The sequence below is a fragment of the Phallusia mammillata genome, chromosome 5 (assembly GCF_965637545.1).
Source record: "Phallusia mammillata chromosome 5, kaPhaMamm4.hap1.1, whole genome shotgun sequence".
Taxonomy (NCBI): domain Eukaryota; kingdom Metazoa; phylum Chordata; class Ascidiacea; order Phlebobranchia; family Ascidiidae; genus Phallusia; species Phallusia mammillata.
The window spans coordinates 20,236,364-20,250,858 of record NC_137256.1 but is presented as its reverse complement, the minus strand read 5'-3'; the positions used below and the strand labels follow the sequence as shown (position 1 = coordinate 20,250,858).

The 14,495-nt window shown below is 38.7% G+C and overlaps 1 protein-coding gene across 1 annotated transcript in view; it reads right to left on the bottom strand.

Moving 5' to 3' along the window:
- The window catches only part of LOC145227814 (SCO-spondin-like), a 44,773-nt gene that overhangs the window by 6,929 nt on the left and 23,349 nt on the right, over positions 1–14,495 (bottom strand). The window contains exons 39-64 of the mRNA XM_080092732.1: positions 13,869–14,083; positions 12,821–13,024; positions 12,187–12,284; positions 11,885–12,009; positions 11,713–11,810; positions 10,950–11,192; positions 10,310–10,509; positions 9,652–9,850; positions 8,598–8,750; positions 7,858–8,087; positions 7,104–7,360; positions 6,329–6,552; positions 6,055–6,119; positions 5,825–5,927; positions 5,304–5,394; positions 5,143–5,230; positions 4,892–5,078; positions 4,494–4,697; positions 3,963–4,072; positions 3,781–3,886; positions 3,392–3,579; positions 2,064–2,242; positions 1,776–1,913; positions 1,486–1,613; positions 797–1,084; positions 564–721 (exon numbers count right to left, since the gene is read on the bottom strand). Coding sequence (XP_079948858.1) covers positions 564–721; positions 797–1,084; positions 1,486–1,613; positions 1,776–1,913; positions 2,064–2,242; positions 3,392–3,579; positions 3,781–3,886; positions 3,963–4,072; positions 4,494–4,697; positions 4,892–5,078; positions 5,143–5,230; positions 5,304–5,394; positions 5,825–5,927; positions 6,055–6,119; positions 6,329–6,552; positions 7,104–7,360; positions 7,858–8,087; positions 8,598–8,750; positions 9,652–9,850; positions 10,310–10,509; positions 10,950–11,192; positions 11,713–11,810; positions 11,885–12,009; positions 12,187–12,284; positions 12,821–13,024; positions 13,869–14,083 — 4,279 coding nt within the window. The remainder of the gene's footprint in view (positions 1–563; positions 722–796; positions 1,085–1,485; positions 1,614–1,775; positions 1,914–2,063; positions 2,243–3,391; positions 3,580–3,780; positions 3,887–3,962; positions 4,073–4,493; positions 4,698–4,891; positions 5,079–5,142; positions 5,231–5,303; positions 5,395–5,824; positions 5,928–6,054; positions 6,120–6,328; positions 6,553–7,103; positions 7,361–7,857; positions 8,088–8,597; positions 8,751–9,651; positions 9,851–10,309; positions 10,510–10,949; positions 11,193–11,712; positions 11,811–11,884; positions 12,010–12,186; positions 12,285–12,820; positions 13,025–13,868; positions 14,084–14,495) is intronic.

Here is a 14,495-nt window from a genome sequence, read left to right as displayed (position 1 = left end):
TTTTGCTAATTCAGTAATACGGCCATAGTACGGCGTAGAAAAATCTAGCCTGCGATGGGATTCGAACCCACGACAGGAGCTCTTTCGGGACTCGCGCTCTACCAACTGAGTTACGCGGGCTCAGCGGTAAACCAGTCGAAAGTCGAAGCACCGTTGCCTGCCACGAATGCAGCAGATGTCAGCTTCGTAGTGAGGGATCACGAACTAATCAGTATCAGCTAAGAAGAATATAAATTCTTAACTGGGATCAGCCCTAGGCATGGACGCTTCAGGGCTCACCCCAAGAATTCATGATCATCTTAACTCAGTAGATTATTACAAACAAATATAAAATTGGAATGAACAACGAAGTGAAAACGATGGTCTCATTAAACCTCTTTTCATTATAGGTTAAATGCCTGCCTCGAACGCGTGACAAACTATTTTGGCTTAGGAGCTTCCAATGGTTAACGATTTTAGGCAAATCCATCTCAAAACTAAGTTGCTTGTTCAAGTCAACAAGGAAACTACAGTTATTTTTCGAGCGAACATCGAAAACGTATTTGTCGTTTTTTGAATCTTACTTGTCAGGTCCGAACTATCATCGTCGTCTTGACCCAGGCATTGCACATTCGGCGAAAACCCGAGACATGTTTTTGGGCAACTTTGCTCAATGGCGCCACCACATGGAGACAACACAAGACCCGGAGGACATTTAAGACCACACTTGGTAACACTCCATCTGAAATTTGTATCAACATACTTGTTTTACTGAAGAGCTAGTGGAAAGTGTTTTCTTTGTGGCAATTTTACTAACCTGCAAGGTTTCGTTTGCATCATCACCCCGTCACATCCCAGTGACGTCATGCACTGACGTCGTCGCATACTGTACGATTTCATACACGTGCAGTCCGTCCACGGACCCCATTGACCCCAAGTTTGGACCCTATGAGGCGGCAGTTTACACCCTTGGAGGGCTGGACAGGGGGCGGTTTGTATTTCAACTGGCATGGGGAAGTTGTTTGTAACGGTGCAACTCGTGTTGACCTTTGAACCCTCGCATTCGCAAGATCTGACCCTTGACCTGTTGTGGGGTTGACATGATCTGCAATGCAATTTTGTTTAAACGGTTAGACGGCAGTGTTTAAACATTTGATTGGAAACAATAGGGTTACAATTAACGTTTACAACTTATTGGTTAGGGCAGTGGTTCAAAAACGGGAAGAAATTCCTCCCAAGAGAGGATTTTTTAAAACTGGTGGGGAGGAATTTACTTTGATTTTACCATGAGGTTTGTATACAGAGACAGAAGCTGTAAGAACCTGCGAAATTGATAAAATACCCAATTTTAAATGACCTTTGTATGGTTTAGCATCTACTATGCAATATATTGGGGAGAAAAGGGAAGGAATTCGTCGAAAAAGGTTGGAAACCACTGGGTTGGGGCATTTTTCTGAGATGCAGTTTAAAAAAATATGATACGTTAACTGTCTAATGGTAACTTACTTCATACAAGATGACCAATGTGACCATTCGCATAAACTCTTCTCCACATTTTCCGTTGAATTCTTGCAGGTTATGGATCCGTTCATACATTTACAATCGTAGTTACAAAGAGTTGGTCGCATAAATTCCTGTAGAAAGTATTTTTTGTAAGGCAGGAAAACACACTGATTTGTTTAATATTATGAATAGGGTTATGTCAAAACCTTTAGTCTATATCGCGGAAAAAAGTATCTGATTTATAGTTTTTATATTTTTGTGTATAAATTTTATTTTCAATTTAAGTTGTTCACCTCATTGTTCGCATAGAAAGTTCTAGAAATTACGTCATAACAGCCACATTCCTGCCGACTCACGCAAGCCGAACGATCGTGACTCAGCACTTTTCCGCTAGGACAGTAGCATCCGGGAGTGCAAGACGTCTGGCAAACCTAAAAATCATCTAACTTGTTGAACAAGCAAAAGAAAAAAACTGCTTCGAAAGACACCTCGACAGTTATACCTTCATAAAAAGATAAATATGAGGCTACCTTGGGCTAAAAAGAAAAGATCTGTTAAAAAACGAGTGAAGGTAACATTACCTTCTGTCCTTCGCACGTCTTAAAACATATGGGTCTGCATTCGCTGTAGCGACTTCCAGAAATCACGTGCTCGCAGTGGCTGTCAGTAGTGGGCGGCAGAGAGGTCCCGTTGCAAACACTTCGCGAGTTTTGCGTCTCACAAATGCCAAATTCTCTGTCTTTGCCTGGGCATGCATAACCTGCAAATGCAGTCAATGATGTAATTTGACTGATTCAGAAATACTATTGCTACAAAATATTGTATACGGTCTTTGAAAATGTTTTTTGACACACTTTTCCTTTTTGGAGGAACGGTTTTAGTTACTTTTTCAATTAATGGGTGCACGCGACTCCAATAAAGACGAGTATACCCGAGTCAAAACTCGCCTGGACTCTGGCTGTGACTTAGGAGTAGTTTTCTAAATTCACTCGATACAGTTTAAATTGTGTTACTCGAGTCAAGGGAGTTTTTGAACATATAATTCGATTCAAGTAAAGGGTATCTGGCGAGTTACAACTCTGTTTTCGGTTCGAGTCCTATACGAGTCATGCCCGAATTTGGAGACTCCAATTACGTCTCTGACTCGACTTACGTGCTTGACTGGAATAATCCCGATAGCGTTTGCAAGTTTAATATAGTTTTAGTCTAATTGATTTCAAAGTTATAAAAAATTACTCGTGTCTTAGACCAGTGTGGTCCAACTTTATATTGTTGCAGGCCATTCAAAATCGTTAACTTACTACGCAGGCCAAGGTTTAAATTTATGCTGGAAAGACTTTTTTTTTCTAGGTCAAACTCTAGGGTAACTTTACATCTTTTTTATCAAAAGATAAGTTTATTTTTATATTTTATAGTTTTACTGAGTAGAAGCTGTCAAAAACATTTTAAAAACAGTTTCCACTCTAGCGCAAAAATGCCTCTGAACGGTTTATAGAAGCAGAACCCTTTATTACATAACAATGCCTTGTCATGCGTCACAATATGAGATTTAGCAGTATTTAGTATGTGGTAATCCTCACATTTTGAAAAGATTGAATTATTGAAAACAAAACTTATAGTTGTCATTAAAATGTTGGGACTTTCGCGGGCCAACAAAATTATTTCTTTTTTTTGGCCCGCGGGCCTGCAGTTGGACCACGCTGTCTTAGACAAAGGACTTTGTATTATTTGTAAGCGAATGTGAAGTATGACAAAACGCAGTGGGATAAAAAATATTAATTTTAGGAGCAAAAAACTCTCAGAAAACAAACTGTACACTGCTTAGACTAAAAGCTATGTTAAATATGCAACCTGGTGGGCAAAATGTTTGTTCTATATTTAAAAGAATCAATTGAAACTTAACACAAACCTTCCAAACAGACCCGTGTTCTGATTCGAAATCCACCAACTCCGTACCACGTGGTGTTAGCCTGACACGTGACCGAACATTCTGACCAGTGAGACCACGCGCCCCATGCCACGTGACCTTTTCGGCAGGCGGGTAGCAGAGAGAGGTCACATTTTGACGATTGTACAGCGGTTGAACAATTTGTAGAGCTTGAATTAAAATAAAATTGTTATTAAAGTTATTAAAGTAAAAACTGTAAATTAAAGTTAGTTTCGAATCAGCCTCGTCTATATTTAGCTGCATTTTAAAAAACTAAATTTAATATCATTTCGTTGCAAAACAGAGGAAAAACCAGTGTACAGATAATTAACAACTTCGAATTTGAAAAACAGATGCGTATCTGCACTTACGTTACGTCACAATGACGGTATCGATGACGCCACGAGCGGTTGTCACTAGAAACGCAAGTGGTACTACATTCCCCCCAAGTGGACCATTCTTGTTTGCAAGTCACATCTGTACAAAGAAATTTAAGCTTATTTAAAATTTGCACAAAACACCATCAGTACAAGTTACGAAAAAATATCTTTACCAGTGCAGTTGTTCGCCGTGCAAGATTCGATGTTGCAATCCCTCTGTTGATGTAAGTCCCTCTGACACCAATAACTTGCATAATTTTCCCAGTACTTTGATCTGAACGTTCTAATTAATTCAAAACAACATTTTCAGCATTGCATAAAAGGCATTGTCCACAAGGTTTTAATTGACGAATATGCTTTTGCTTATTTAATTTTTCAGTATAAACTTTAAGCGTAAAAACGTTTAGGCAAAATATGTCATATTAATGAAAAGAACACATATTTTTCGCCAATTATGTATCTAAATTAATAAAAAGCTCATGATTCTATTTGAATAAGGAAGCTTAAATTTTTTATATATATATATATATATATATATATATTTTTACATAATTATACACATTGACACATCAAGTTACCCATAGTTATATGCTTTTTTTACCCAACTAATTAATTATGTTTTAACACAGGATTTTAACGCCTAAATATTTTTGAGCCAATCAATCATACATTTTTCAAATAATATTGGGTTGATGCAAAATTACCCAAAACGTCTTTGAATTCCGACACCGCAACTTCGACTGCATTGTCTCCATGCAGACCACATTGCGTCACTGCTGATGATGTCATTGCAAGTATCAGAAATACCACAAGTGCGAGTACCGTTGGTGGTTTTAGGCCGGCAGTCGACTTGACCGTTATTACATGAACAAGTAGTGCAATGCCCAATGTCAAACACAGAACCAGGTCTGTGGATAAAAAGGTGGTAAGTCTACGCCATTGTTTCTGTGCGTGACAATGCGTCCACTGCTATTTTGCTGTTACATAATAATGCGACTAAAATCGATTCCCAATTTTACTTGTTGTTAACTCAGTATTGACCTGTATATAGCGTCACGCCCTCAAACATTCGACATATGTAGTAACAGTCTCAAAGTCTTACCCTCGAATAACCCCCTTGACGTTACAACTGCACTGGTCACGTGTTACGCATCTCCCGTTCTGCCATAGCAATCCTACGTCACACTCGCACCTATCCACGTCACAAGCGACTGCGTCACTGGTGGTGTTGCTATGGCCGCAAGGTACGTTATCACTGAAATCGCTACTCAAACCGAGGCATGTTGAAACTGAAGAAAAATGTATATTGTTATGGTGACGTCACGCAGGCATTACGTCACAGGTGACGCAAACCTCCTTTGCAGCTCCCGCAGTTTCGTACAGGTTTTGATCCGACAGGACATAGCCCGGGTCTACATGGTTCTAGGAAGCAGGATTTAACCTGCAAAGGTGTGTGTGGGTTTAAAATATTTAATCTACAGTTTACAATTGGGATTTGGTTAATGTATTTTTACCTTGTAAGCTGAACCACCACAAGTTGTGGAAATTATCCCGTTTTCACCACGACAGGTTCTTCGGCGAACTTGGATTCCTCCATTGCAAGTTCTGAAATGTTACGATTGTCGCAATACACAAATCATTGCAGTTAACACTAACAACTGAACCCGTATTTCGGTTTAGTAAATGAGGTAAAAATTGCAACACATAAATTTAATGTACTGGTTCTTTTTTGTTGAAATTTCATCCAATCGGTGAAACTTTGTGGGTTCAAATCCCATCGCGGGCTAGATTTTCTAGCATACGCCTTGTCATTTCGTAAATGCTTGGTGACCGGCTGATTCGGTATTACGCCTTCAATAGGCCTGACGATTTTATACTGAGTTTGCTGTGATTGCTGTTCTATATGGATGCTTCAAGGCTGATCCAAGTTATGGATTTATATTATTTGGCGAAACGTTAACGAAATTTACGTCAAGTTGTTTATCAAAGTTGTTAAACAGCTTTTTCCTATAGTCTTTTGCTTATTTGTTCTTACCTGTCGCATTGAGTCCATGCAGACCACGTCGACCATTTTCCGTCGCTTGAACAAAGATTTAACCCACAGTGAACAGTCTGTACTCTATTCCCATGACATTGGCCTAAAAATAAAGTTTTTGTGATATTTTCCATAAAGATGGCAACCACAATACCAAATGACATATTTAGGCAATCCAGTTTTGACCGTAGCATTTTTTCCTTTTAAAAAACTACGAATTTTTGTAATACCTTTTTTGCTGCAAATTCGGGACCTTTGCGACACTCCAATATTCGCTCTGCTTGAGTTGTTAAACCTAATGAATAGCGGAAATTAAAATAAAAACGTTTTTTTTTTGTATTTTAAGACAAAAATAGTATTTATTGTGGTAAAAATGATGTCTTTTACGTTGAACAGCAAAAGAACTAACTACGAAATCGCTTTATTCATAACAGTAAAACGCATAAAGATAAAAATATTGTTTAAGATTCACGTTTAATTAAGTTTTTAACAAAAGAAACTTACATTTGGACGCAAGTACGGCTGCACTGAGACCACGGGCTCCATGGCAACCAACTGCCATCGCAACTGTGATTGGTGCAGACAAATCTACCACTAACACAAGTACAGCTGTGACATCCAATCATCACACGGTTACCACTTTGGGCTGTATGGTTTAAGCTGGTGTCGAATGGTGAAATGGTTGTCGATTCGCAAGAGCAGTTCGATATAGCAACACATTCGTTGGCCTAAAAAAATACTTCTGTTATATTTTGTTTTGTTTACGTTCTTGTACATAGTAATTGATGCGAAGTTAAGGCCAAGATAATGAAGCTTTTACTTTTAAATGAGAGGTTTATAAATTCAGGAAGCCGAATTTTAACTTTTTCTGTAGAAAAACTTTTAATTACGTTTTTTACACAATCTCATTATTTTTTGCTCTATATCTGTATGATGGTGGTAATATCTGTTGTTGCTGCTTACCGTCTAAAATAAAATCAAAAACAAACAAATTAAAAATTTACAGTCGTTGTGATTGTCCGTTTGGTGTTTGTAATAAAAAATGTTTCTGCTTCGTACATTTTTGTACATTATTTGCTTGCAATGATTGCAAATGCATCTCTTTTAAGAACCCGCCCAAACAAGCTCAACCCGCAACTTATTAAAACAGCTCGCAAATCGATGTCAAAAAGGAGCCCAATCGAGCAACAAAAACGCCACCCTAGCTTTACAGGCTTGACAAAATGTTAGAAACTTTCACGACTGGAAAAGTCAGACTAATACATAAAACACAACATACCTGCAAGTAATATCCATCTGGACAAACGCAGGACCACCTACATTCGTTAGCACAACCAGAACCGTGCGTTACGTCATCAGTGACGTCTCGACAAGTGGTAGGGCAACGCGAGCATTTGTACGTAGCGTCGGGTGGACATTGAGAACATTTCGTTGTGTTGGTTGTGCTCAGTAAAGCGGAACACGTGCGCGTCTGTCGGTGTGAAGCTGGCCTCAGTGAACCGGAACACATATAAAGAGACACGTGACTTCCGCCAACTGCAAAAAATGACAATTTTAATTAAAGTAAAGCGAATTTAAGGATCTAGTAAGTCATCTAGGGTTGTAAGCAAGCCCGAAACAGACCCGATGAAAAAACGGAAGTGCGAGCGTAAAAACGATTTCAAAAATAACAATCCCGATTGAGGGCAAAAAGTTGGTGAAATTGCGGCACAAATGATGCCTGGTGCGAAGTATTTGAAACCGAAAAGCCAGGCCCGATTTGCAGCCTGTGTGGATCGACTAGCTAAGAAGAATTGATTTTAAAAACTAAAACATTTCGACCCTTTCAATAAACTTTATGTTTTTAGTTTGTCAAGTTATATATACTACGTGGTATTCAATGATTCACCACACAAACTGTTTACTACTATTACACTGGATATCCGTATGTTACCTAAATTCAATTCGGTACTTAACACTTTGCTTGCTCTTAACAACATAATCCACAATAGATCAAGTAGTTTTTCCAACATATTGCCAAACACATAGAGCACCTTGACAATATCTTTCCCTGTGTTGTCTTCCTATACCACAAGTTGCAGAACATGGACTCCAGTTTCCCCACTCTGACCAAGAAGGCGCACATGGCAATGGTAAATCACGTGATGTAATGCATGGACGCGTTTCGTGACTCTGACCTTTGCACTTTAACCCCGCTGACCCCACAGCAGTAGGGTTACTAGGCGACCGAAATCTGTGCTCTTGTCCACGGTGTCCACATGTTCTGTGTCAAATAATACCTTGTTTAAAGAAATCTGACATGAAAATTTGTCAAGATTGCTGGTATTGGTATTCGGAGCAACTGCCTTATGTTTGTACGGTCGTGGGTTTTAATCCTATCTTGGCCACTAATTGTTCTCGTAAGCAAGAAATTTAAAGCGGCATTGTGCCAGCTCAGTGGTTCCCGACGGTTTGAACTTATTTAAAGTCACCAACTCCCGAAATCGAAAAAATTAAAAGATTTTAGGAGCTAGCAATAAAGGAAGCTCGACAGCAGACACATTGTGAGTATATCGCGTTCAGGCGTTGGGAGCCCATCTAGAATAACAAATCCAACAAACCCTAAACCAGAAAGCACAACCTGTACGTACAAAAATAAAGAAGAATCAATATGGAATATTTATGGACTGTATAAGAGGATATTTTTGTTCATTATCACACAAAACATAAAAATCTAGGCTAAGATTTAAACCCACACCATTGGAGTCAACTGTAAGTTAGTAAAAGAACTTACCTGTCGCAGTGGGACCACCCTGACCATTGCGACCAACCACAATCGATCGTGCAATTTGATTGACAGCTCTTTCGACCGTTCACACAAGTGCATTGACAACCGTCCACAGTAAAACTTGATTGTGGTATGTGCTCGTTGTTATTCACTGTACATCTGCATGTCAAAAAGACTAGTTGTCGAGACAATTTTAAGATCTGCGACATGTGCATAGTACTTCACATAGACGATTTTAGAAACTGCAAGCTTTTAACCGGACAATCATCCTAACAAATGGCTATGTTTGGAATCTACGTGACCTGTGCAGTTAGTCGACATACAACTAACTGCACTAGTCTGTAGTACATGGCAGTGAACAAATATCACAAATTAAAATTTCATTTCGGGGGCTTGTGGGTGAACCCCTGGATCTTTCAGGTTCAAACAGGGTGAACTCCAAAGGATTAACTTTGGTAACTATAATTTGTGTAAATTAAAAAAAAAGTTTAGAGCATTTTCTTTCCCAGCCGGGTAAAACAAACCAGGGTTGGACAGGCAAAGAAAACAAACCGTACGAAACAAAGCTGGGCAAAGAGTTGATTTAACATATTTTTTTCTAATTTGGTGGCTTGCGGATGTACCCCTGGGTCATACGGGGTCATAGTATGAAAGGATTAACTTTTTTAGTCAAACTTGAAAGAAAATTTAACTATTATGTGTGTAAACTTAAAAATGTGTAAAGCGTTGTTTCTTTGCCGAATGGGTGGAACGAACCATCATTAAAGCCGAACCAAAACAATATGTGACCTGCATAAAAAGCACAGCGCTGGACGAAGGGATGCTTTAATTGAAATTTTACCAGTTTAGGGGTTTGTAAGTGAACCTTTTAGATCATATGGGGTCAAACTTTGGAAAGATTACCTTCGGGTAGCTAGCTTTTATATGTGTAAATTTGAAAAAGTTTAAATCCTTACGGGAGGAACAAACTGGCATTAAAGCGAAAAAAGAGAAAAAAACGGACGAAAACAATATGGGTCTCTTTCAGGGACCCATAACGTAAAAAAATGATATCAAATACCTGCACTGGTCGATAGTTACACAAGCTCCATCTTGTAGGTATCTGCCTTGCGGACAAAAGCAGCCGCCGATGTTGTCTCGAACAACACATTCCGATCTACAACGAACATTCGCGCTCAAGTCTGCGCATGTTTGAGAGCAGGCTTCGAATTCGGAGCAGCTGGAACCGTTCACAAATAGACGACCGCCATTGCAGAATCCTGAACGGCACAGGAAACATTGTATCAGAGAAAATACAAAAAGAGCAGCAATTTTTGGATGGTCCATAAAAGTGGTTCTCAACTTGTTGTTCAACATCCGGACGTAATTGTTTAAATTAAATCAAGCACATTTTCAAAAGGTAAGAAGACAAGTTGTTAAAAATGTTTCATCAAATATTTTGTTTGTTTTTGATAATTGTATGATACTTAGGGCAGTGATTTTGAACTGGGAAGGAATTTTAAGGCTTGGGAGCGGAATTTACTTTTATTTATACATGCGGTTTGTAAATAGACACTTCGGCCCTGAAAATATATCCAAATTTCATAAGACCCCATTTTAAATGCTCCTTCTATAGTTTAGCCTATATTATATTAGAGAGGAATGAAAACGTTCTTAATTGTGAAATGAGGAATTTGTACTAAAGTGGTTGGAAACCACTAATTTTAAAAAATGCTTACCAGGTGTACATGGCACAGCATTGCACACTTTAGTCTCGGAGCAGACCCCAGGGCACCCCTGCCCACCATTTTGTGGTTCCGGTGAGTCGCACGACCTTCTTCTGATCTGGATTCCACCTCCGCAAGTTAGACTGCACTGAGACCAGTGTTGCCATGGAGACCATGCTCCGTCACGTGCACATGAGGTCATAAAACAAACGCTGCGAGAAATAAAATACATAATCATGAAACTTTGTATCACGCTTTTCCGTTAAAAATATACTGGGTCTGTTAAACAGTTGATTAAGCTTATTTGTATTGTTCTCAACAAAAAGTGTCAATAATGCCCATAGTAGTCGAAAAATAATAATTTAAGATTGTAGATTGGTAAAAGAAACAAAAAAGTACAACTTATGCCATGTTGCCAATACTGCGTTTTTGAAGAGATTTTCCTGAAGATTTAGCTGATTATGCGTAACTTTTGAAGCGGTTCTACTTACGTAAAAACACGTTTTTTGTAATAATCAGATTTTAGTTTACAAACATTTTCATTTGTTGTTTCTTAAAACTAAAAACTAAATTTTCAAAACTAGTTTTTGAGCGTCAAAATAGGTCAAATTGAACCTATTCTTGCTGAAAAGAGAATACTGAGTTTTCCTACCTGAAGTCCTGAAAAGGGCCTTTACATTCTGTTTCCTTTGTTTCCTTTGATGTATTTCTATCTTCACTTCGATTCAGTCCTCGATGTCTTGACCTTCTTGCCACACCACATGTTTGTTCGCACTGCGACCAACCTGACCATTCCCCATAATCACAGGTGACGTCACTGTCTGTGACGTAGCAGCGTGTGACGTCCTCGTCTGATGCATCGGTGCAATCGATGACACCGTCACAAACTGCCGTCCTGTGCAATTACGTGAAAAATACTTTTGGTTAATGCACTATTTTTTTGGTTTGGTTGCTAATATACAAACTTATAAAGAACCCATTTTAAAACGTCAGCGAATTTATTTCACACCGAACCTCAGAATACTACAATATGGAACCGTACCGGAGTTGTAAGCTGATCAGTTGTAAGCGGACCTAAAACTAACGTGCAAGTCCGAAAGTAAAGGCCTGAAATCCGGCATAAACGATTTTTTTTCGAAACAATGATAGCCCGAATTGAGGCAAAAATGATGTTGAGTATAAACTCATGCCCGAATCAATTCCGTTTTATCGAGACTCAAGTCCGAACCTACAAGTTTGGTTCGAACACTGGAATACAGTATTTAAAAAGTAAAATTGAAAACTTGGTTTACGGTAACGCAATTTTCAGTGTTTCATGACCTTTTATATACATGCCAACCATAGTGTTTAAAATAGTTACTTCCAAAATATCTTGTATAGATTTCCATAACATACACTAGAAACCAACCCTGTACCTGTTGATACATTCCCGAGATATGAAACACTTGAATTCGCCTTGTCCACAAGATGGCGCTGTGGTGCTTGTCAGTTCCGTGGAGCTGACTGTTGTGAACTTTAAAGCAAAAAAACAGTTACTGAAAATACAAGAGTAGCTTTCTTTGGTCTGTTATTACCGCAAAACATTACCTCTTCCAGTAGACGTTGTCCAATTGTGGTAGTAACGTGCACAGTGCTTGGACTTGTGAGCAACTCGCTCAAGACGTTTGATGACGTCATCATGTTGCTTGCTGACGTCATAGTGACGGTTAACGCTGCAATGAAAAAGTGTTGTATGCCTCAACTACTATGTAATACTTGAAAATAACTCGTTATCCGTATATTTTGACAAATTTGAATTATTGTATTTTTTTCGTAGTTATTCGCCAATGAAACTAAGAAAGGAGTAGGCTACTACAAAGTATTGAAGACCAACATTTTTTTATACACACCTGTGCTAGATACGAATGATTGACAGTAGCAACAACCATTTTCAGGTTGTGTCAGTGTTTCGTTATCCGGGCATCCAACAGTTGAATATTCACAATACCTATCAAAAATGAGAGGAATCATTTATGGTTTTCTGCAGGTTTTGTCTGTTTAGCTGTAGACACACTACGTGTTGTTGAGGACCAGTGAATAGACAGCAGTTAATTACAGTAGAGAAACAGTATACAAATCTTTTGTTTGCAGAAATTATTTGGAAGTCAACATCAAGAATCCGTGGTATTCAATTACACTGACGCCGATCGTCTGCCGCTCTTTTTGAGCATATTTTGTACATTCGATAAGTAAAGGCTACAAAGGCTGATTCCTGTAATCTGTTATTGCATTACACTTAGTAAAATAGTCTTTCCAAAAGCTAACAATACGGGAAACTAAAAAGGATAGTTCCCTTTTTAACAACAGTGTTAAAACATAAGACACGATTTTAGCACCACACCTGAAGTGGGCATTTACCTTTTATTGCAGACATGTTTTGACTTTGCGAATATACGCCTTTAGTCTCAAGAAAACAATCAAATCACATTTTTAAACCTTAGATATAGTGTACTGTACTGAACAACCAATTCGTATTAAGCTTACCGTCGACAGGTAACAGTTCCGTTTTCCGCGCATGCGCACAAGTCGCACCAGCCATGGCGCCACTGCTCTCCTATCTTACGTGACTTCACAGATGTATTGCCTAGTGACGTCACATTTTTGCTGACGTCACAGGTGGGACAAGCTGACGTCGGACAGCGTTTCGATTTTCGGTATGAACCACGACAGTTTCTCGGTTTTCCGTATCTGAAAAGTTTTACAACATTTTTGTGCTTATAAGTGAGACTAGTAGAGTGGTGAAATATAGAATTCAAACATTTTTTTCCAAGGGAAACAACAATAAACGTTTGTTATTTAATGAGTGTTGGTATATTGCCACAGAATAGCACAAATTTTGTTGATACTCGTTTTGTGGAGTTCCGACTACTCTTTCGGTAGTCAGTACAGTCGTTTAAAAAGTTTTACGTTTTGGGGACCTGTGGGTGAACCGCTGGGTCCATCGGAGTCAAACTTCAGGAGGATCAAATTTGGATTATTAATTAACATCTCTCAAAATTTGAATAAATTTAAAGCACTCTTTCTTGACCAAACGCGTCTCACAAACCAGCGTTAGATAGAAAAAGAAAAAAAATACGGACAAAAACATTAATTCGTACGGTACGGTACGATATTACTACCTTCGTTATGTCGAGTTACAAATACTCGTCGCCGTCAGAACTACTCGTATTTGGCTATAACATCTTCTGTAGATACAAAACTCGACTATCTTGTGCTACTACTCTCCCCGTTATACCAGGCTACAAGTACTCATCGCTACTCGGGCTACAAAATTTACCAAAGATATTCGAGTATCGTCTGCTACTACGCCCGACACAACGTTGGGTTTTAAGTACTCGACACGACTCGTATTTAGACATAACTTTTACGAAAGATACAAAACTCGATTATTTTTTTGAAAGGTACGAGTATTTTGTGTTACTGCTCCCTATGAAATATCAGGTTACAAAAACATATTTTTAAAATATTCGGGTGCTACTACTCGCTACGGTACGAGTACCACTATTTTATCGAGTTTAGACTTCACTCTTACCGACTCGGGTGCAACGGGGACCGAAAGGCCCACTGGACGCCGTTGACCCCGCATGGTCCAAAACATGGTCCCCAATCCGACCAGTCGGTCCACCCACAAAGTGCTGTATCATCACAATTCGGGTCTTCGGCACATTCTCCCAACCGACCACCGCCCAAACATTGACATATTTGGCAAAGCTCTTTTCTCCTTACTTCCTCGCCAATTTCAAAAGCCTGAAAATAGGTTTATAACAAGGTCATGTTACAAGCGTAAAATAAGTGACCGAATCCAGTTAACACTTATCTATATCAAGTTGCTACTAACGCATGTCAAGCAATGAAGACATCGGTTTCTTAAAATAGACTAAATATATTGTTTTAATAGATTTTTGCCCAAAAGGTTTATTTTAAAAATGGTTTAAGGCTGTTTTAGCAACTATTGGACCCTAACCGGTCCCACGAACATGGCAGAAAAAACAACTACAAGTAGATTTTTAAACCTTGGGAATCTTTATGGTTTAAAGAAAGAAAGAATCAGATTAGAATTGATTTGGTTTTGTTTTTTAAAATGTTTGGCTGCTTTTCACCCTAAAAAGTGTTTTTACCAGTATATATTTATTCCCTAAACACTTCGGTTTTATGTTTT